The sequence below is a fragment of the Oncorhynchus clarkii genome, chromosome 1, assembly GCF_045791955.1.
Source record: "Oncorhynchus clarkii lewisi isolate Uvic-CL-2024 chromosome 1, UVic_Ocla_1.0, whole genome shotgun sequence".
Classification (NCBI taxonomy): Eukaryota; Metazoa; Chordata; class Actinopteri; order Salmoniformes; family Salmonidae; genus Oncorhynchus; species Oncorhynchus clarkii.
Genome location: NC_092147.1, coordinates 50,396,704 through 50,420,973, shown reverse-complemented (window position 1 = coordinate 50,420,973; position 24,270 = coordinate 50,396,704). Strand labels below are relative to the sequence as shown.

Sequence of the window (24,270 nt, the reverse complement as noted above, 5' to 3'; positions counted from 1 at the left end):
ACAAAGCTTATTAAGTTCCATCGCTATCGGGAAACCGGGCCCAGGGCTATTGTCAAAAGTAGTGCTCTACATAGGAAATAGGCAGCCATTTGGGACACATCCCATGCATAGCTAATGTACAATAGTAAATTATATTAATTGTTCTAAGCCCTGACATATCAGCACAATTATACCTGCTCTCAGCAGCGCGATAGTAATGTATTATTGATCAAAACGTCTCTCTCTTCAAAAAAAATAATATCCTACTGCGCCTGGAGCGGGAAGGAAAGAAGGGAAAGAGGGAGACAGATGTGCTGCGGAGAAAACAAAATGTCCTCTTCTCGGGCCTGGCTGTGACAAAGTTTCTGTGTTTCCTCATCTCCAGTTTGTCACTTCAGCTCGTTGACACCGCAACAAGACACATGGCTGGCAGGAAGCTCTCTCTGTCTCTCTCAGCTAACAAGACTCATCATCCTCCGAGAAAGAAAAGGTGTTGGTGGGTGGATGGATGGGGGAAGGTGTTTTCACATTACAGGAGGTCTTGCTCTGTGACTCTCAAATATTTTTTTTTTTTTAAACTGACATTACATCCAACATGTCATCAACACTTTCTTGACCTTCCCATTTGATCCCAAACATCTTCTCTAAAAGATTCAAAGATCCTTTCACAGTAGTGTGCAGTCTTTTCCTGTAAAAGGTCAAATGAACCACAGTCCTTGTTGTGTACCCATTGGTAACTAATAGCATGCATGACGATTCATTATTATATCCTTTTGTTAGATTCTGGGCGGCAGGTAGCCTAGTGGTTAGAGCGTTGGGCCAGTAACCGAAAGGTTGCTGGATTGAATCACGGAGCTGACGGGGTGAAAATCTGTCCTTCTGCCACTGAACAAGGCAGTTAAACCCACTTAGGCCGTCATTGTAAATAAGAATTTGTTCTTAACTGACTTGCCTAGTCAAATAAAAAGAGAGAGAATATCCTGTATCTAACCCTGTGAATGATAGATATAGCTTATTATATACCAGCTGACATTGAGGCCCCAGCCCCACCCCTTTTACTTGACTGTGTTAGGCCATTTACCTCATACTTAATGTCTGGGCTTTTAAAGTGCTATTGAGGCAGGCAGGCTTCCAGAGCAGCTGGGGGCGGACCACAACGTGGTGTCTCTGGGCAATTGTGCCTCATTGGCAAAAGCGGGCATAAGTAATCCATACCCAACAATCAAGTAAGTCGTGACGAACTAATTTACAAAACTCTGTTTTGGAAGAGACTGACAATACAATCAAAATGATTTTGTAGTCAATTATGACACTAGAATTCATGTTTCGGGAATCATATTGATGCGACAGTCTTTTTAAAACCAGAGAAGTTGGTTCTGAAGGGGCAGTTGACCTTTAAACCCTATACCGGTACTCGTATACATACGGGTTGAAAATTGCAGATTTGGGCACTGATAAGCGCCTAAAATTGGAACGTAGTGGCTTTACACGATAGTCATGACGTCAGAGCTCTGGCTCTGTGCTTCAAAGCGGCGGTAATTGGAAAACCCTTGCACATGTTGTTGTCTTGAGTGAGGAAAATGCTGTAAATGAAGAAGACTCACTATATTTTGAAAGATGAAACATTGAGGATTATAATAAATACCGCTTTGATGTCATACAAGCAAGCCAAACACCGTAAGTCTTTTAACATCAATTATCTTTTTCATATTCACATAATGTTTCCCACAGTTGTGTCAAGTTGGCTGGATGTCCTTTGGGTGGTGGACCATTCTTGATGCACACGGGAAACGTCTCAGCATGAAAAACACAGCAGCGTAGCAGTTTGTGACACAAACTGGTGCACCTGACACCAACTACCACACCCCATTCAAAGGCACTAAAACTTTTGTCTTGCCCTCACCTTCTGAATGGCACACACACAATCCAGGTCTCAATTGTCTCAAGGCATAAAAATCCTTGTTTAACCCGTCGCCTCCCCTTCATCTACACTGATTGACATCAACAAGGTATCATAGCTTTCACCTGGTAAGAAAAAGTATGTGTGAACCCTTGGAATTACCTGGATTTCTGCATAAATTGGCCATCAAATTTGATCTGATCTTCATCTAAGTCACAACAATAGACAAACGGTGTGCTTAAACTAATAACACACAACTTATTGTATTTATCTTGTCTATATTGAATACATAATTTAAACATTCACAGTGTAGGTTGGAAAAGGTATGTGAACCCATAGGCTAATGACTTCTCCAAAAGCTAATTGGAGTCAGGAGTCAGCTAATCTGGAGTCAAATCAACGACAAGATTGGAGATGTTGGTTAGAGCTGCCTTACCCTATAAAAAGAAACCTCACAAGATTTGAGAGTTTGCTATTCACAAGAAGCATTGCCTGATGTGAACCACGCCTCAAACAAAAGAGATCTCAGAAGACCTAAGATTAAGAATTGTTGACTTGCATAAAGCTGGAAAGGGTTACAAAAGTATCTCTAAAAACCTTGATGATCATCAGTCCATGGTAAGGCAAATTGTCTATAAATGGAGAAAGTTCAGCACTGTTGCTACTCTCCCTAGGAGTGGCCGTCCTGCAAAGATGACTGCAAGAGCACAGCGCAGAATGCTCAATGAGGTTAAGAAGAATCCTAGAGTGTCAGCTAAAGACTTACAGAAATCTCTGGAACATGCTAACATCTCTGTTGACGAGTCTACGATACGCAAAACACTAAACAAGAATGTTGTTCATGGGAGGACACCACGGAATAAGCCACTACTGTCCAAAAAAAAAAAAACATTGCTGCACGTCTAAAGTTTGCAAAAGAGCACCTTGATGTTCCAAAGTGCTACTGGCAGAATATTCTGTGGACAGATGAAACTACAGTTGAGTTGTTTGGAAGGAACATACAGCACTATGTGTGGAGGGAAAAAAAGGCACAGCACAGCAACATCAAAATCTCATCCCAACTGTAAAGTATGGTGGAGGGAGTGTCATGGTTTGGGGCTGCTTTGCTGCCTCAGGGCCTGGACAGCTTGCTATTGTCGACGGAAAAATGAATTCCCAAGTTTATCAAGCCATTTTGCTGGAGAATGTAAGGCTATCTATCCGTCAATTAAAGTTGGGTGATGCAAAACGACAACGACCCAAAACAGAAGTAAATCAACAACAGAATGGCTTCAACAGAAGAAAATACACCTTCTGGAGTGGCCCAGTCTGATCCTGACCTCAACCCGATTGAGATGCTGTGGCATGACCTTAAGAGAGCAGTTCACACCAGCAATATTCTTGGTAAGTCTGAACTGAAGCAGTTTTGTAAAGAGGAATGGTCCAAAATTCCTCATGACCGTTGTGCAGGTCTGATTCCCGACTACAGAACACGTTTGGTTGTGGTTATTGCTGCCAAAGGAGGGTCAACCAGTTATTAAACCCAAGGGTTCACATACTTTTCCCACCCTGCACTGTAAATGTTTATAAGGTGTTCAATAAAGACCTGAAAACCTATAATTGTTTGCGAGTTATTAGTTTAAGCAGAATGTGTCTATTGTTGTGACTTAGACGAAGATCAGATGAAATTATATGACCAATTTGTTACAGAAATCCAGGTAATTCCAAAGGGTTCACATACTTTTTCGTTCCACTGTATATACTCCATATAATGATTGTAGCCTATACACATGATATCAACTTTGAGGTAGACTTAATTAACAAGTCTATACCATAGACCATATTATATAACTAATTATCTCCCTCCATTTCTCTTCGTCTGTTTGCGAAACTACTACAAACTACAAAAAAGACTGCTTAATTCCACCAACACTGTTCTATCGATTGTAGCATTTTATATATGAAATATTGCACATTTACTGTCGGTCAAGCAGCACAACCAAGCTCACAACAAGGTGTAATATTTATTATAAACAATATATGGCTATAACATCACAATGAACAAACTTGTTTTACCATAGATTGGGTATACTCAGTAAAACATGTCATACACGGTCAGATTTTAACATTGATATTTTAAGACGTAATCCATGATCTGTACAATCAGTAGTGAAAAATCTGTTTTTAGCATTAGTTAGAAATGGAGGGAAAGAGTGACAGCAAAAAAAAATCACTTCTTAATACAGTTTGGTTGTGTTAAGTCAATGTACAATTGGAGAAAATGTATGTGATTTAAAATGTATTCAATACATATTAAAAAAGGTATTTTCAGTTGATTGTATGTTTGCTTCTTTCGTACCTATACGACCTATAAGATTCACATGTGAATCCAAAAACATTAATTAAGTTATAATGAAGTACAGTACGTACTTTTCAGATACAGCATAAACCTGGGGGATAAGTTCAATGCACAGAGCATAACAACCTATCGCATGTCAACTTTAGCTAAAACCAAACATGTTATGATTAAATCTCCTTAGTAAACCTTCATGCCTAATTCCACACAAATATTGATTAATGGCTATTATAGAATTCTATCTATGTTTACATGGAGACTATGGACGTATTCTTGGATCATTTACTCAGTAGTTATAATCATTATGGAGTTATAATATGGCAGACATTAAAAGTGCATTCTGTTGATAGATGTAATCTCATTTACAGTGCATTCATAAAGTATTCAGACGCCTTCCCCTTTGACATTTTGTTACGTTACAGCCTTATTCTAAACTTGAATGAATACATCTTCAATCTACACACAATACCCCATAATGCCAAAGCGAAAACAGGTCTTTTTTTTTCTTTTCACGTTGATCATCCTTTCTTATGTTTCTACAACTTGATTGGAGTCCACCTGTGGTAAATTCAATTGATTGGACAATATTTGGAAAGGCACACACCAGTCTATATAAGGTCCCACAGTTGGCAGTGCATGTCAGAGCAAAAACCAAGCCATGAGGTTGAAGGAATAGTCCGTAGAGCTCCGAGAGGATTGTGTCGAAAAATATCTGGGAAAGGGTACCAAAAAATGTCTGCAGCATTGAAGGTCTCCAAGAATACAACGGCCTTACACATTCTTAAATGGAAGAAGTTTGGAACCACCGAGACTCTTCCGGCCAAACTGAGCAATCGGGGGAGAAGGTTCTTAGTCAGGGAGGTGGCAAAGATCCCGATGGTCACTCTGACAGAGCTCCAGAGTTCCTCGCCGGAGATGGTAGAAACTTCCAGAAGGATAACCATCTCTGCAGGACTCCACCAATCAGGCCTTTATGGTAGTGGCCATACAGAAGCCACTCCTCAGTAAAAAGCACATGACAGCCCACTTGGAGTTTGCCAAAAGGCACCTAAAGGACTCTCAGACAATGAAAAATACGATTCTCTGGACTAATGAAACCAAGATTGAACTCTTTAGCCTGACTCCCAAGCATTACATCTGGAGGAAACCTGGCACCATCCCTACGGTGAAGCATGGTGGTGGCAGCATCATGCTGTGGGGATGTTTTTCAGCGGCAGGGACTGGGAGACTGGTCAGGATCGAGGGAAAGATGAACAGAGAAAAGTACAGAGAGATAACTGATGAAAATCTGCTCCAGAGCGCTCAGGACCTGAGATTCACCTTCCAACAGGACAACGACCCTAAGAACACAGCCAAGGCAACGCAGGAGTGGTTTTGGGACAAGTTTCTGAATGTTCTTGAGTTGCCCAGCCAGAGTACGGACTTGAACATGATCTAACATCTCTGGAGAGACCTGAAAATATCTGTGCAGTGATGCTCCCCATCCAACCTGACAGAGCTTGAAAGGATCTGCAGAGAAGAATGGGAGAAACTCCAGAAATACAGGTGTGCCAAGCTTGTAGTGTCATACCCACGAAGTCAAGGCTGTAATCGCTGCCAAAGGTGTTTCAAGAAACTACTGAATAAAGGGCTTGAATACTTATGTAAATGTGATTTCAGTTAGATTTCTTTTATAAATGTGCCCCCCAAAAACCTGCTCTCTCATTATGGGGTATTGTGTGTAGATTGATGAGGGAGGAAAAAAACAATTGAATCCATTTTAGAATAAGGTTGTAACGTAACAAAATGTGAAAAAGGTCAAGGTGTCTGAATACTTTCCGAATGCACTGTATAACACCAATATTGATATCCTCAGATTCTAAACCTCAAAATACTTCCCTTTAGCATTTGTTTACAATCAAGTTTTGTACCAATGAAACTGCATTCATGGAATAGTTATGACAAACTTTAACCGGTGTGTTGTCATTCTTCATGACACTGCAGGTGTATAATTTCAATCTAATCCTAACATTTAAATCTAATTGATATAACATTAACATATACTTTAAATAAAATATAAACTTTTGGATCATGCGGGGCATATAAAGAACCGTGATGGGTTCTCTTCCTTGAATACTTCTGAGGATTGCAATGCGATCGTCAGACTGACATTCTCATCACAGGTGAAAAACATACCGAAACCCGATTGTGAAGTGTACCATTTTTGCACTCAGATGATAGAAATGTCCAATTCTGTAGAGGGCAAAGAGATTTAATTTCAGCGCTTTCCCACACGTTTTGACTGCAGTTACCTAACCTGATGATTATCACGTTCACGGGACAAAGTTTTTTGAGGAACAACGGCTCCACAGGAAAACAGACACGGTGTTACACTGATCATCTTCCCCTCGAAATTGTCTTTGGAGCAGTGTCGACGCGCCGGTAGCTGTTGCCCGTTTGTAAACAGAAGACGGATTCATCTAACTTTGGGCATGGACGGTTGAGGAAAGAGCGTGGGCTAAATCCCGCCCGGGATCATATACACATGCCAGTAATGCATGCTCTTTCCTGTACTCCTGGGGGCATAGTTTTGAGGTGTGCCACAGAGTGTCAGTCAGCCATCGATGGTAGTAGGAGAGTGGTAGTCTAGTGGTATACGTCACCTTCCCTCTATGGTTTCCTGTTGAAGTATGCTGATGCTCCGTTTTAACCTCTTAGTAAACATGTGGCTTGCTCTTCCACAGTAGGTGTGTTTGGTCTCCTGAAGATTTGCCTCCAGGGGGAGGAGTAGGGACTGGACTAGGTTGTCCCCAAATGTGTACTGTGGAGAAGAAAACAAAATGTATATGATTACATGTCAGTGCAGGAATTTGGTCTAGTGGTAGCACTGCTGCGGTCAACTCTGGACGACCATAAATTGCCCCCAAAAGATCAGGCTTCGACCCTCGCTTCGGTTACTCATCACGGCATCTCCGCCTCATCTCTCCCTCCAAGACTCTCAGTCACTGCAGACCCAATCTCTTCAGTCATAGCCATGAATAAAGAATCAAGCTTTTTTACGTTCCGTGGGTGAGCCGCACTTTTACAGCAGGCACAGTAGAGAGGAAATTACCTTTTTACGAGGGCTCATTGGAACCCAGTTTGGCTAAGCATTAGGTCACTCAAAGGATGCACACACACTTGCTTTATCATCTATCATACACAACAGCAGGCCATAAAGCAGCATTAACTGTCTCTTATTGATTTTTATGTGGATGCTGTTGGGTGGTGATGGCGGTCTTCTTGGTGTGCGTGTGTGTGTGTTTCGTGTTCCTTGTCCACAACATCCCATCATTGTGTCTCAACATAGCATCATCAGCACTAACCTTTTTACAACTCTTCTGTGGATTTGGCTCATATCAGTAATGGTGAGCCCGGGTTTATTGCCAAGCAGCCTCAGTGCAAGCTGGGATAGGTCGTCTAGGGAGAGACACTGACTGAGTTCTTTGTGTGCTGAGAATGAGAGTGTTCTCCAGAAATGCCTGCTACAGTATGGGCTTCAGGCCTGCTGTCCTCAAAGGACTGGGAGGGGAGGGAATGGGGGAGCAGGGAGAGAAGAAACTGAAAGAGGTGTAAAGGAAGAGAATGAAAGACAGAGCGGCAGCAAAGGAAGAACTGGTAAGAGCTTCTTCCAAATGCTCAACAGACGGAACACAAGCTGTTGAAAGGCTGGTTAAATACTAAAACACAGCTTCAACTATAAGAAAACGGATAAATAATTCTCAACCTAAAGAGCACTATTGGCTTAAGTTAACACACAGCCAGTTTCAATAACAAACTATTTCCTTCTCAGTTGTTCGTGAGTGGACTCTGGGTTAGAATGCACCTGGGCAACCCCGCTGTAGGAGTGAGTGTGTGCTGTGTGTATGCTCTTTTGTGTGTGTGTGTGTGTGTGTGTGTGTATTATTATAATCAATTAGAATCACATGGAGCTGATTTGCTGGTGTTTTTACATTCTTTTATGTCATTTTGTTTTTGCTCAGAAAACTTTGGGGCTAAATAAAAATCACCCATGGACCGCCAGTTAGGGAACCCTGCTCTAAAAATGCCAGTACTAGGAGTGATCGGTGGGTGGACGCAGGTCTGTTTAGTAGGTAGGTAGGGATTAGCCTGGCTTTGGGAGAACGGAGGCAGAATTACAGAGAAGTTAAAGGGACTATCAATTTAGCATTTTCATCTGGATGGATGGAAGTCCACCAAATAAAAAGCAATGGCCCGGAGTGCCCTGATGATGTAATCGAGCAAATGTTAAGAGGATAGGTTGTTTATTAAAAAAGGTCCAACGCAGCACTTTTTATCTCAATTTCAAATCATTTTTGGGTAACAATTAAAGTACCTTGCTGTGATTCTTATTTTGGACCATTTTAATGAAAACAAACAAAAATAGCTTATTTAAGAAGCTATATCTCAAGCCAGAAATTTTGAGTGAAAACTAGCCGTTATTGGCAGAGGGGTTCGGAACTATTTCTTATTGGTCTATTGGCTACAGCCTGGTGATGGCACCAGGCAGGCCAAAACTCTATCGCACCAAATCAGGATGAAACTTCAGGCAGTCTTTTCAAACAGCTCATACACAAAAAAGGTATTATTAACTTTCCCAATTTCACAGTAGTATTTCAACCTCAGTGTGGAAATGTATATAAAGACATAGGAAAATCATGTTTGACAGCACTGGGCCTAGAGGACAGAAAGACAGGAGAGGAAATGTTAACTACCACACTAAGGGTATTTGACAAACAGCCCGACTGATCTCAACGCTGTGCGTTACAGGGAAGACATCCTCCTCCCCTCATGCGGTACCCTTCCTGCAGGCTCATCCTGACATGACGCTCCAGCATGACAATGCCACCAGCCATACTGCTCGTTCTGTGCGTGATTTCCTGCAAGACAGGAATGTCAGTGTTCTACCATGGCCAGCGAAGAGCCCGGCTCTCAATCCCATTGAGCATGTCTGGGACCTGTTGGATCGGGGATGGAGGGCTAGGGCCATTCCCACCCCCAGAAATGTCCAGTAACTTGCAGGTGCCTTGGTGGAAGAGCGGGGTAACATCTCACAGCAATAACTGGCAAATCTGGTGCAGTCCATGAGGAGATGTACTGCAGTACTTAATGCAGCTGGTGGCCACACCAGATACTGACTGTTACTTTTGATTTTGACCCACCTTGTTCAGGGACATATTACTCCACTTCTGTTAGTCACGTCAGTGGAACTTGTTCAGTTTATGTCTCAGTTGATTAATGTTTTGCTCATACAAATATTTACACATGTCAAGTTTGCTGAAAATAAATGCAGTTGACAGGGAGATGACGTTTATTTTTTTGCTGAGTTTAGTTAAATGCATCAGGAAGCACATCCTGATGTTCTTTACTTCAATATCCCCCCCCCCCCCCCCCCGTCTGAATTCCCAGGTTACAGGCATAGCTGAGGATGTCGTTACCTTCTGGATGGCTTCATAGACGGCCCGGAACGCTGGCTGCTTGTCGTCATGGTAAACACCTCGATTTCCGTGGAGAATGAAGACGCCATCTTGTTCGGCCTCGAGACAGTTGCTGCCGTAGATACAGTGGTCTGGACGGTAGTTCCATTGGCATGGGAACACATACAGGCTCTCTGCACAAGGGAATACAGGAGGGAGAGAGGTAGCTGAGGGTTTCTGTTACACCATTGCGTGAGTTGTATACTTACAGAAATACAGTTATTCCTCTAGAGGAAGAAGAATAGATCGTTTCAACAATAAAGCAATGTGTCTGTCTGGGTCATGTTCACTTGAATTAAACTAAATAAAAAGATCAGAAACATGGAAGTACTAGCTGCACCCGTCCAATAAGAAATGCACATTTTTGTTTTGGTTGCACAATGGTATTTGAGGCGGTGGGACCTAATGAAGATGAGTTTCACCTGGGTTATGATGGAATATGATGTTGAGCAGGTCCTGGTCTCCCCAGGTGATGTTGAGTTTATATTTCTGGAGAAGTGGCATCAGCAGCTCCACCCATTTGAGGGGGACTGACGTCATGTCATTCTGTCACGACAAGTCATAGTAAAGAAAGAACCAAAAATATGTTAAATGACAGTGTGAACCACATTCATTCTGGGTAATGTGACACAATATAAATGAAAACAAAAAAAACAGCCAAACTCCTGACTGACACCAAACAATTAATAAATGATTTCATCCTTTCTGTGTCTGAGGCATGGCAATATGTTTATAACAGTACACCAGCGTTTCCCAAACTTGGTCCTGAGGACGCCAAGTGATTTTGGTTCTTGCCTTAACCCTACACAGCTCATTCAAAGCTTGATGATTAGCTGATAGGGGTCCCAAAGACCGAGTTGAGTTTGGGAAACCCTACAGTACACAGTTGGTGAGCCACAGCTGATGAGCTACGCAGAAGAATGGCAACAGTGACCTCCTCTGGTCAATAATGGGGGTGCAGAAGACTTACAGAAAATGCCTTAGCCAACGTTACAAATTGAAGAACACAACTACGATCATTTACAAATGACAGTACCAGTCAAAAGTTTAGACACACCTACTCATTCAAGAGTTTATTTGTAATATTTTATACATTGTAGAATAATAGCTAAGACATCAAAACTATGAAGTAACACATGGAATCAGGTAGTAACCAAAAAAGTGTTAAATACATTTTTGATTCTTCAAAGTAGCCACCCTCTGCCTTGATGACAGCTTTGCACACTCCTGGGATTCTCTCAACCAGCTTCACCTGGAATCAGTCTTGATGGAGTTCCCACACATGTTGAGCACTTGTAGGCTGCTTTTCCTCTGTGGTCCAACTCATCTCAAACCATCTCATTTAGGTTGAGGTTGGGTGATTGAGGAGGCCAGGTCATCTAATGCAAAGCTCCATCACGCTACTTCTTGGTCAAATAGCCCTTACACAGCCTGGAGGTGTGTTGGGTCATTGTCCTGTTGAAAAACAAATGATAGTCCCACTAAGCACAGCCCAGATGGGATGGCGTATCACTGCAGAACGCTGTGGTAGCCATGCTGGTTAAGTGTGGCTTGAATTCTAAATAAAAGCACTGACAGTGTCACCAGAAAAGTACCCCCACACCATCACGCCTCCTTTTACGGTGGGAACCACACATGCGGAGATCATCCGTTCACCTACTGTGTGACACAGCGGTTGGAACCAAAAATCTCAAATTTGGACTCAGACCATCCACTGGTCTAAACGCCCATTGCTCGTGTTTCTTGGCCCAAGCCGGCTTGGGCCCTCTCTCTTTTCCTTAATGGTGTCCTTTAGTAGTGGTTTCTTTGCAGCAATTTGACCATGAAGACCTGATTCACACAGTCTCCTCTGAAGAGTTGATGTTGAGATGTGTCTGTTACTTGAACTCCGTGAAGCATTTATTTTGTCTGCAATTTCTGAGGCTGGTAACTCTAATGGACCTCTGCAGCAGAGGTAATTCTGGGTCTTCCTTTCCTGTGGCGGTCCTCATAAGAGCCAATTTCATCATAGGGCTTGATGGTTTTTGCGACAGCACTTTTTTTGTTGTTGAAATTTTCCGTATTGACTGACCTTCATGTCTTAAAGTAATGATGAATTGTTGTTTCTCTCTGCTTATTTGAGCTGTTCTTGCCATTATATGGATTTTTATTTTTTTTACCAAATCTTCTGTATATCACGCCTACCTTGTCACAACACAACTGATTGGCTCAAACGCATTGAGGAAAATCCACAAATAAACTTTTTAAAAGGCACACCTGTTAATTGAAATGCATTCCAGGTGACTCATGACCTCATGAAGCTGGTTGAGAGAATGCCCAGAGTGTGCAAAGCTGTCATCAAGGCAAAGGGTGGCTACTTTGAAGAATCTGATTTGTTAAACACTTTTTTGGTTACTACATGGTTCCATGTGTTATTTAATAGTGTTGATGTATTCACTATTATTCTACAATGTAGAAAATAGTACAAATAAATAAATGTCTTGAATGAGTAGGTGTGTCCAAACTTTTGACTGCTACTGTACCTTCAACAGTTTGGCCTTTCTACACACAAAATGCTTTAACAGAACATACAAAAAAATAAGCTGAGAAAGTTCAAGAGATCCTGACAACCTCTTCTCAAGCATATACACCTACACACAAAGACGCTCATTCTCACTGACACAATCACCTTGAAGTATTTCTCTCTTATCCGGGTCATGTTCATGAGCATGACGCCAGAGTTGACCCCGGTCTTTCCATAGTAAGGGTGACGTGCGAAGCGGTTGTACCAGGCGATGCGTGGCTCCTCATGCTCAGGGGCCATGGCTGCCAGCTGGGTGGAGTTGAAGAGGGAGAGCAGGGACCAGATCTCCTCTACAGGCTGAAGGAACAAGATATCGGTGTCCACGTACAGCAGAGAGTCTACGTCTTTTAGGATCAACTGGAGAGGAGACAAAAAAAAAAAAGGTTAGAATGCCCAAGAACATAATCAAACATTACACACATTACTCTGACAGCACGCCATTTTCCTGATTCCCTGACCCAGATTTCAAATGGAGAATCTTCAATGAAAGTTGTTGAGGTCCAGGAATGGGCTTAATCTGGGTCCAATATCTCATGAACAAATGTGTATTGTTCTCAGCAAGGGGGACACTGAACAGTTTAATTGAGTTTTTTTATTATGGCCAGTCTCATCAAACCCTGAGGACTCACCGGAAGGAAGAGCCTTTGAGAAGCACAGGGTTTGAAGAGTTTCTTCCACTCCTTGGCGTTCTCACTGGGGAAGGTGATGGGGTACGTGGTGTAGTTAAACCTGGTCTGGAAGACACTGGGCCACAAGTCCAGCTGAGGGAAAATACGCAGGGAACAGACACAAGTGAACAGGATCGCTTTGACAGAGACAACCACACACCGGCACAGGTACAGACATCTAATTCAACAGCTTCTCTCTTCTTCTTCTAGTTCCATCCTCTTAACTGCTAGGGCCATATCACTTAGTACCAAAATTCATCCTGCCACTAATTCCTGTTCTCCATACTTACAGACTCTCCAAAGCTGCCATGCAGATGGTCCTCTGCGAAAATGTGAAAGTGTAGCGGTTTGGCGCTGAAGAGGAGTGCAGACTTTAACATGGTGAGAGTCTCCTCTAGTCTGGGACCACAGGCCACTACAGCCAGATGGAGCCGCTCATCTTTAGTGGCCTCCTGGACGCTGGCGGAGGCTGGCTTCTCCCTGAGATAGTAAGAGATAAAAAAAAAGGGAGGAGGGCAGCATCTTAGGGCACTTTAGAAGAAGGGCACCACTTGCACAGTCCCCGTCATGGATTTAAAAGCATTGGATTGTGGTAAGTATTGGATGGTGGGAATTCACAACATATTAATCTTTTGAGCTCTATGAACTTTATCCAACATGTTACTGGGCCCACCCATACTCTGGACCTGGTTATTACCAAGGGGCTTTCTATTGACATATCCTCTAATGTTGAAGTTGCTTTATCTGATCACCACTGTGGAGTTTTTTACTACCTTGTTGCCTATTGCACAGGGTAATACTGAACGCATTATTAAGAAACACTATCTTACCTCTGATGTTGCTACAGATTTTATTGAGTGTATGAACAATACTGCACCTATTCTGCCTTCCTCTTGTGATGATTTAGTTGATAACTTTAATAGCAAATTAAAGGGCAACCATTGATGCCATAGCTCCAGTAAAGCTGAAAAGGGCCTCATCCAAATGGAGAGCCCCTTGGATGAGTGGAGGAAACTATAATCAATTAAAAAGAGAAATTGCAGGAAGGCAGAGCGGAACTTGAGAAAATCAAAGTTGCAGGTCCTTTATGATATTTCATTGCAATAAGACATGCCAGACAGGCTCATTTTTCTAACTCGATCACTATAAAAAAATCTGAATAATTTGAGAGTGCTCCTCGACCATTGACTGCCTGATAGTTTTGCCAGGGTACAAATTTATGTGGACTTCCCTCATCTAAATGTGATGAGTTTGCAGCATATTTCAGAGATAAGATAACCAACATTAGGTTGGGTATCATTCAAGCAAGACCTAATGAGAAGAATGATGATATGCGCCCTAGACTACCACACAAAGGCACTATGGATTTATTTTCCCTGGTTGACATGCTCAGGAAAGTGAAATCACAACTTACCTGCCTTCTCGATCCTATCCCCACCACCTTCATCAAGACTGTTTTTAATTGTATATCTGAAGAAGTGCAAGCTATTATTAAAATCACTCATTGTTCACAGGCACTTTCCCCACTGCACTAAAAACTGCTATGGTGAAACCCCTTCTGAACCAAAGTAATCTAGATTTTTTGGGGCAACCCCCACCTTTCATTCTTAAGCTAAATTCAGGAGAAATAAAGCAAAATTCTGGAGAAATTGGCGTTCAAAACAAAATATTTGTTTAAGTGGCAACATTTAATATTTTTAACATTTCAAATCTGCTTTTTGTCCACACCACAGCACATAGACAGCCTTAGTTAAAGTTGCATTCGACACCGTTAACCATGATGTCCTTCTGGACAGACTGGAGAGGTGGGTTGGCCTCTCCGGTCCAGTTCTAAATGAGTCCAGGACGCATTTAACCGGTCGAGAGTTTGTCAAACTTTGGAGAACATAACTTAGAGAGAGAAACTACATATTACATGTGGCGTTCCACATTGTTCGATTTAGGTCCGGTACTGTTCAGTTTATATATGTAACCTCTTGGCAGCGTTATCAGGAAGCACTGCATTGATTTTCACGGCTACGCAGACGATACACAACTTTACATTTCTGTGTGACCGGAGGATTTTAGCACCACGGATAAATGAGACTGTATTGGGGATTTAAATACTTGGGATGGCTCACAACTTCCTCCAGCTAAATCAAGACAAGACCAAGGTCCTTGGTGTTCGAGCCAAAGCAATGAGAGAGAATCTAGCTGCAAATTTTAATTCACAGGCCATAAAAAAAAGAGAAAACAGCAGGCAAAACACCTAGGTGTTGTTTTAGATTCTGAACAAAATCTTGAATCACACATCAGGAATGTGACCAAAATAGCTTTTTAACCGCCTGAGGAACTTTGCCAAGGTGCGGCCGGTTCTCTCTCGGGCTAATCCAGAGACTCATCCGTGCGTTTATTACAAACAGGCTTGACTGCTGTAATGCTCTGCTGTCTGGTCTACCCAGGAAAGCCGTTGGTCAACTGAAAAAACATACAGAATGCTGCAGCACGGGTACTGACCGAGACCAGAGCACACATTACACCGGTTTTAAGGTCTCTGCATTGGCTGCCTGTGAGTTTTTGAATATATATATATATATATTTTTTAAAGAGTCTTCTATTGGTTTTTAAAATCAATCCAGGATTGTGTACCCCAATACATGTCAGACATGCTTTTAAGTTATGTACCCAGTGAGTGCCTCAGGTCCTCTGGGCTTTGGTTAAAATACCAGTGCCTAGGACCAAGAGGCATGGAGAGGCAGCCTTTAGGTATTATACACCCAGCCTCTGGAATAGACTGCCAGATAACCCGAGGGAGGCTGAAACTGTAGACATAATTAAAACAGATCTTCAAACACATTTTTAGCTTTGATTTTCCTGATTTTTAGTTCTCTTTGGTTTATCTTATGTTTGTTGTGTAATAAATATTTCAGATTTTATTTTTATTTTTGCATTCCATGTCGAAAACGTGCTGTATAAATAAAGCTTGATTTGATTTTTTATGCTATCTTGCAAACTACTAACGGTCACTGTTTGTCACCCTGTTGACCATAGGAGTTGGCATACTGAGACCAGGATCCGGTTTCCCAAAAGCATCGTTCATCGTTAGAACCTTTTGTAGGTACATTGTCTAATCTAAACAACCCTTGAAGCAATTATCAGCAGACAAAAAATAAATCACTAAAAACAGCGATTACCCAAGAATAAATATTCGATATTGTTAAAACATTTGCACAGAAAAAAGTACCAGGAATGAGCGGCTTTCCCATAGAATTCCATTCAAGAGCAAGTTTCAGTTTGTTACAATATGCAAAAAAAATATATATCTCTCTATATAGATCTATCAAAAATGGCTGTTGATGCCAAAAAGGCTTGACCATCTTGAATGTCCTTTTCTACAAAAAACTTTGAACTTTCCAGATGAAATAACACATTTTCTAAAAATATTGTAGAAATTGTCCTAAAGCTAAAAAGTGGACCACAACAAATATTTAATACTTAGGATGATTAATATGTGACAAACAAATATATAAAGACAACTATATCCTAAATTCAGCAAAAAAATAAATGTTCCCTTTTCAGGACCCTGTCTTTCAAAGATAATTAGTAAAAGCCTAATAACTTCACATATCTTCATTGTAAAGGGTTTAAACACTGTTTCCCATGCTTGCTCAATGAACAATAAACAATTAATGAACATGCACCTGTGAACGGTCATTAAGACACTAACAGCTTACAGACGGCAGGCAATTAAGGTCACAGTTATGAAAACTTAGGACACTAAAAGAGGCATTTTTACTGACTTTGAAAAACATCAAAAGAAAGATGCCCAGGGTCCCGGCACGCTGCAACAAGGCATGAGGACTGCAGATGTGGCCAGGGCAATAAATTGCAATGTCCATACTGTGAGACACCTAAGACAGCGCTACAGGGAGACAGAACGGACAGCTGATCGTCCTCGCAGTGGCAGACCACGTGTAACAACACTTGCATAGGATTGGTACATCTGAACATCACCTGCGGGACAGGTACAGGATGGCAACAACAACTGCCCGAGTTACACCAGGGACACACAATCCCTCAAACAGTGCTCAGACTTTCCGCAATAGGCTGGATTGAGGGCTTGTAGGCCTGTTGTAAGGCAGGTCCTCACCAGACATCACCGGCAACAACGTTGCCTATGGGCACAAACCCACCGTCGCTGGACCAGACAGAACTGGCAAAAAGTGCTCTTCACTGACAAGTCACAGTTTTGTCTCACCAGGGGTGATGGTCAGATTCGTGTTTATCGTTGAAGGAATGAGCATTACACCGAGGCCTGTACTCTGGAGCAGGATCGATTTGGAGGTGGAGGGTCCGTCATGGTCTGGGGCGGTGTGTCACAGCATCATCGGACTGAGCTTGTTGTCATAGCAGGCAATCTCAACGTTGTGCGTTACAGGGAAGACATCCTCCTCCCTCATGTGGTACACTTCCTGCAGGCTCATCCTGACATGACCCTCCAGTATGACAATGCCACCAGCCATACTGCTCGTTCTGTACACGATTTCCTGCAAGACAGGAATGTCAGTGTTCTGCCATGGCCAGCGAAGAGCCCGGATCTTAATCCCATTGAGCACGTCTGGGACCTGTTGGATCAGAGGGTGAGGGCTATGGCCATTCCCCCCAGAAATGTCCGGGAACTTGCAAGTGCCTTGGTGGAAGAGTGGGGTAACATCTCACAGCAAGAACTGGCAAATCTGGTGCAGTTCATGAGGAGGAGATGCACTGCAGTACTTAATGCAGCTGGTGGCCACACCAGATACTGACTGTCACTTTTGATTTACCCCCTTGTTCAGGGAGACATTATTCTATTTATGTTAGTCACCTGTCTGTGGAACTTGTTCAGTTTATGTCTCAGTTGTTGAATCTTATGTTCATACAAATATTTACACATGTTAAGTTTGTTGAAAATAAACGCAGTTGACAGTGAGAGGACTTTCTTTTTTTGCTGCATTCATTACCCAACGATATGAAAGCAGATCTAATTAAATGGAATAATCTTCCCATAAATCTTACAGGTAGAATAAACCTCTTTAGAATGGCATGACTGCCAAATCCAATTACCTCACGAAGACATTCTTTAAAATAAAAAAATAACAAAAGGTATACTCGGTCATAACAGACAAATAAAAAATGCTGCACATATTCCCGAAGTCTGAAGTAGTTGCTACACTTGACACTTACAATGCGACTTCTGCTATCAGAATACGAAGATCATATTGAAAACACGGGTCTAGACGCACAAAAAAATCGCTTGGTGGACTGATTGTGTTTAAAATCAGGAAGACCAGATTTCTCCTGTCTGGACGCAAATCAGGCTACCTACCGAAAGCGCACAGTGGGTGACGTTGGAGGACATAGAGTGGGAGGAAAGTGTTTGCTGGCCTCATAAATGCTAGCCAGTTAGCTAACCCAGTTACAATCCCTTTAGCATCGCTTGCTAGCTAGCTACAGAGGTTAGCTGGCTAGTTTGCCACAGTAGTTACCTACAGCCATCAGTGGTTGTGTTATCACATTTTGCCTATTACACCATTTGTTGAATGCATTCTAGGCATTTGAATATGGCGCGGGGAAAAGGGAATCCGGACACTGTGTACACCGTAGACACATTTAAATGTAGGTGTCGATGCAAGACGCGCTCAGAATTCCATTATCAGACCTCTATGATCAGAATACTAAAGCTGCATGAACTGTCAAGTCTAGACACGGCCTGAAGGTGGTTTTAACCTTCCAGACTTGGAATTGTAGCAACTCGCTACCCAGGGCTTTTATTTGCGACATACAGTGAATTCGGAAAGTATTCAGACCCCTTACAGCCTTATTGTAAAATTGATTAAATATATATATATATATATATATATATATTCAATTTACACACAATAATCCATAATGACAAAGCGAAAAAAACTAAACAGAAATAACTTTATTTACATACGTCTTCAGACCCTTTGCTATGACTAACGAGACTCGAAACTGAGCTCAGGTGCATCCTGTTTCCATTGATCATCCTTGAGATGTTTCTACAACTTGATTGGAGAACGCCTGTGACAAATTCAATTAACTAGCCAGCTAGATTGTGGATTTATAAAAGGCCAAAGAAAGCTAGAAATCGTTTAAGAATTCCTCAAGCATTTAAATGGCCAGACAAAAATGGCTAATGTAGCCATCCAGCCAGGATAAGGTTGCTAACTAGCTAACCATGAGCTAGCTAACAGGCATTTTCCGTAAAAAAAAAAAAAAAAACTTGCTCAAGACAGTTAACAGAATTGTCCATTTAAACAACTTTAGCCAATTTACGAATTACTAAATTGTTGCTAACATTAGATAGTTCATCCGGAGATTCTTACCTTTGCCTCGATTTGTCAGTCTCGTCCAGATCATCATAGCCCTGGTGAGTGATGTGAAGCTTGAGACAGGCATTTGTAGTTCTGTATGATAGCCACATTAGCATTTCAATTTCGGGGGTTAAATACAGGCAAATATATTTATTTTTAAAAAGTCACATTGTCAGAGATTTACACGGTTTTCAAAACGAACGAAACACAGTCCTTATTTTGAAGTGTTTCTAAAAATCCACAATGGATCAAATGAATGGTGGAAAAAATGATGGAGCCATTTCTGTTTGACCGCTAGGTTTAATGGTATTATGACTCCTACTGTGGTAGACTACACTACAAGGCCAGGTTTCCCGATGGAAAATGGAATGGATGGAATTTACAAATGTTTTAATGATTCATCGTAAAAACGGGCCGAAAATGACACACCCGTTTCCCAAAACACCATGCTGTGCACTCGATACAAAGTTAAATTGAACTGTGTCGTTACAGGAGCTGTCACGTGTTGAAAATGACTCCAGAATATAGCCTATTATGTATTCATGTTTTTGTGATATGTTTGCCGTGTATTCTGTTTTCTCCTGATCTTTTGTATGCAATGTTTGATTTTAGTAAATTCTGTATTTGAGTGTGTGTGTGCAAACTGGGAGCAAGAATGAATAAAGCCAAATTCAAATCGCTCGTTGCTATAGAAAATATCAAAGTGACCTAAAAATAAAATATGACGTACAATAGGCGTACAGTGGCCCATTCTCAGCAACCATCACTCTTGTGTTCCAATAGCACGTTGTGTTAGCTAATCCCAGGTTAACATTTTAAAAGGCTAATTGCTCATTAGAAAACTCTTTTGCAAATGTTTGAACAGGTGAAAACTGTTGTTCTGATTAAAGAAGCAATAAAACTGGTCTTCTTTAGACTATTTGAGTATCTGTAGCATCAACATTTGTGGGTTTGATTACAGGCTGAAAATGCCGAGAAACAGAACTTTCTTCTGAATTCATTAGTCTATTCTTGTTCTGAGAAATGAAGGCTATTCCATGCGAGAAATTGCCAAGAAAATGAAGATCTCGTACAACGCTGCGTACTACTCCCTTCACAGAAGAGTGCAAACTGGCTCTAACCAAAATAGAAAGAGTGGGGTGCACAACTGAGCAAGAGGACAAGTACATTAGAGTGTCTAGTTAGAGAAACATACGCCTCACAAGTCCTCAATTGGCAGCTTCTTTAAATAGTACCCGCAAAACACCAGTCTCAACGTCAACAGTAAAGAGGTGACTCTGGGATGCTGGCCTTCTTGGCAGAGTTCCATTTTAATATTTTTTGGGGGGCCAGTCTGAGATATGGATTTTTCTTTGCAACTCTGCCTAGAAGGCCAGCATCCCAGAGTCACCTCTTTACTGTTGACGTTGAGACTGGTGTTTTGCGGGTACTATTTAATGAAGCTGCCAATTGAGGACTTGTGAGGCGTATGTTTCTCAAACGTGACACTAATGTACTTGTCCTCTTGTTCAGTTGTGCACCAGGGTCTCCCACTCCTCTTTCCTAACGATGCCTTTGCCTTAAGATGCTTTTGGGAAACCGGGTCCAGGTTGCAGTGGTGTGTATTCATGGACGCCAAGGGAAGCCAGGCTTCCCCAAAACATTTACCAAGAAAAAAAAGAAAAAAATATAATTCATCTTTCAACTGTGTTTCATAATTTTTCTTTAATTCGCAAGAGGCTGAATGTATCTCACCGGAGAAAGTGTCAGAGCGAGCGAAACAGTGCCCCTCTGTCTCTGTTTGTGTAGCCCATCTATCTGATGCTGTCTGGTCAAAAAGAGTAGGACATTGTTGCAGCATGTAGAATTGAATGTAAGGGAAGCCAGTGAGCATTTGGCCTCCCTTGATACATTTTTTTAAAAGTATAAAATAGTCAATCAGCGTTGAGCTAAACTGTGTGCTCAACTGTGAAATGGTGTCGAGGGAAGCCAGTTTGGATTTGGCTTCACACCAATCCCACCGAGAGGAAAATGTTATTTACAGAAAAAACTACAATTGTTGCATCTCGTTGTGTTGTTGCTAGCTAAAATAGGCCCTTTCCTAAACTAGCTGGCACATTGTTGCCCATGAAAGGAAGTTAGACTACCTGGATAAAATTCTTGCTCGCTAGCCTATGACAAAAACTAAAAGCGTACTGTATGACGAAGTCATAGACCGTTTAGTCAACATGAAACAGGAAGGCATTGGCGTTCCTCATGATTCCCACAAGCAACTGCAGCCCCTCAGGAGTTTAGAATTTTTGTAGCCCTCACCAAAGTTTAGTAGGGTGAGTCAAAGTAGGGTGAGTCAAAATGTTGATCTACTTGCACCAACACACACAAATCAGAACCATAGACAGCCAAATCATATTTAGCTTACATTGATTGGACTACATTATTTTTGATATCTTTTAGTTTTAGACTAAGCATCGGTGATTTGATGATGTTGAAACGGTGCAGCTCCTGTTTTCTTTGCGATTTGCAGTTACTCTTCGTGTTTCTAACTCAACAGTTGTTTAGTAGTCCAAAAATGTTAAAAACATTAACTTGCTGTACGTAACATAACTGTTTGTTACATGCAATATGGTTTGTGGACTTTGCCGGACAGAGCTCGCTCACCGGTTTTGTTATGAAACAACATTTATTCTGCCACTGTCTTATTGTCTCGTCCTTTATATATCACGGTTTCAAGGCATATGAACTAACAGGTTATAGAGCAAACACCACAACTAGGTTGTAACATGGCTTTTTTTTCTGGCTTGGCTTCCCCAGTGATTTTACCCAAGCACAGCTACTGCCAGGTTTTAAAATGAGTAAAGTGGCCACTGATTTCAAGGGGTTGCCCAGCCATGTATACATAGGTCCCAATAATCAGTTCATTCCACAAACATCAGGAGGCAGTCTACAATAGGGATTCCAGTAAGACACTGACAATGCCTTACTTAAGACAGAACAACAAGTTGAATGCCTTTTGGTTCCATGGTGATTGAATCATGATAGGGGTAGATTAGAGAGCTACTTGGTTATCGAGCAAGCTGCTTGAGTTTCTCTAATATTTGCAGAAATAGATAACTAGTTAGGTAAGAACCCATCTTCTTGAACTAAGCAGGACATCTAATGATAGGTAACGTTACCTAACAGGGTGGAAAAAACTGAAATTGCAATGTGGATAATTGTGAATTAGCAAATTAATGGATTTATAGCAGGCAATGATGATCAACATCCTCCCCATGGCATTATGACTTTGGTTAGTTAACCCACTAGCTCATTGATCTGTGGTTTTACTTCGTCATCCTTACGGTACGGGGCAATGTTTTATCTGTAAAGTCAACAGATTAGCTGGTTAGCTAACGTTAGCTAGTAATCCTGCTAGCGAAGAGTTGTGGCTAGTATTTTACAAGTGTGGCTAGCTTTAGCGTGTTGGCTAGTTACTTGGCTGTTGGCTAATCAATTGTTATTTTACCTGGTCCTGTCATGTTCTTGGTGGGCAAAAAGGCTTGGCACTCCTTCACCATTCCTGACTATGTGCCCAGTGTCTTGGGCCCCAAATTGGGGTTGCCTGCCACTGGATTTTTTTGTTCTTCTGTCGGTCCATCCGTCTTCGTATTGCGACTCAAAAGACGAGGCTACCGGTAGTTGATTAAAAACATACAGCACCGAAAAGACAGCAAAGACCATGCACAGTAGAAGTGCATGAAGATAACATCGCATTTTGTGAATAAACCGTGCTACCGTAACATTCTTTCAGATATGGATTTACATTGACTAACTAGGGTTGTGTTTACGTCAACTTTGAGCTCCACCTTCTGTCAAGAAACCAAAGCACAGGGGTGTATTCATTACGTCTTGCAAAGGAAATCGTTTACAGTTTAACCAAACGGAAGCAAACGGGACGAAACGGAGGGACTTACCTGCATTTGTCCAATAGAAACTGTAGTCTTCGTTGAAACACGTTTTCGGTTTGGAGTAAACCGTTTATTGCAAACGTTTTGCAACAGAATCAGCGTGATGAATACATCCCTAATTACTGTTCCAGATATTATTTAATACACACACTGTCAAAAGTATGTGGACACTGGCCCATAGAACATCTCATTCCAAAATCATGGGCATGAATATGGAGTTGGTCCCCCCTTTGCTCCTATAACAGCCTTCACTCTTTTTGGAAGGCTTTCCACTAGATGTTGGAACATTGCTGTCAGGATGTTCAGCCACAAGAGCATTAGTGAGGTCGGCATTGATGTTGGGCGATTTGGCCCGACACGCAGTCGGCGCTCCAATTCATCCCAAAGTTGTTGCCACGAAGTTGGAAGCATAGCATCGTCTAGAATGTCATTGTATGCTGTAGCATTAAGATTTCCCTGCACTGGAGCTAAGGGGCCTAGCCCGAACCATGAAAAACAGCCCAGACCATAATTCCTCCTCCAACAATCTTTACAGTTGGCACTATGCAGTCGGGCAGGTAGCATTCTCCTGGCATCCGCCAAACCTAGATTTCCAGAAAAAGTGTTTCTACTGCTCCAGAGTCCCATGGCGGCGAGCTTTACACAACTCCACCCAAAGCTTGGCATTGAGCATGGTGATCTTAGGTTTGTGTGTGGCTGCTCGGACATGAAAACCCATTTCTTGAAGCTTCCGACATACAGTTCTTGTGCTGACTTTGCTTCCAGAGGAAGTTTGGACTCAGTAGTGAGTGTTGCAACCCAAGGACAGTCAATTTTTACACATTTCAGCGGGCCCGTTCTGTGAGCTTGTGTGGCCTACCTCTTCGTGGTGAGCAGTTGTTGCTCCTAGACATTTCCACTTCACAATAGCAGCACTTACAGTTAACCAGGGCAGCTCTAGCAAGCCAAACATTTTACGAACTGACTAATCGGAAAGGTGGCATCCTATGATGTTGCCACGTTAAAAGTCACCGAGTTCTTCAGTACGGGCCATTTTACTGCCAATGCTTGTCTA

At 41.9% G+C, this 24,270-nt stretch overlaps 1 protein-coding gene across 2 annotated transcripts; it reads right to left on the bottom strand.

Annotated features, from left to right (window-relative positions):
* Positions 1-3,863: 3,863 nt before the first annotated feature.
* Positions 3,864-23,143, bottom strand: LOC139408480 (glucoside xylosyltransferase 1-like). Of its 2 annotated transcripts, XM_071152425.1 has the most exons (8): positions 22,775-23,105; positions 19,306-19,386; positions 13,231-13,420; positions 12,902-13,033; positions 12,378-12,629; positions 10,132-10,255; positions 9,671-9,843; positions 3,864-7,014 (listed from the first exon to the last, which is right to left on the bottom strand). In XM_071152425.1, the coding sequence occupies exons 1-8, from the start codon at positions 23,020-23,022 to the stop codon at positions 6,853-6,855; spliced, it is 1,362 nt and encodes a 453-aa protein (XP_071008526.1). In that variant the 5' UTR covers positions 23,023-23,105; the 3' UTR covers positions 3,864-6,852. The 2 variants fall into 2 exon arrangements, with proteins under 2 accessions (XP_071008526.1, XP_071008537.1); XM_071152436.1 differs by lacking the exon at positions 19,306-19,386 and having other exon boundaries at positions 22,775-23,143.
* Positions 23,144-24,270: the final 1,127 nt, after the last annotated feature.

Coding starts and splice junctions, on each gene's coding strand:
- LOC139408480 (XM_071152425.1), bottom strand. CDS start 23,022: ATGCGATGTTATCTTCATGCACTTCTACTGTGCATGGTCTTTGCTGTC. Junction 19,387..22,774: donor CAAGAACATGACAGGACCAG/GTAAAATAACAA, acceptor GCTATCATACAG/AACTACAAATGCCTGTCTCA. Junction 7,015..9,670: donor TCTATGAAGCCATCCAGAAG/GTAACGACATCC, acceptor TCTTCTCCACAG/TACACATTTGGGGACAACCT.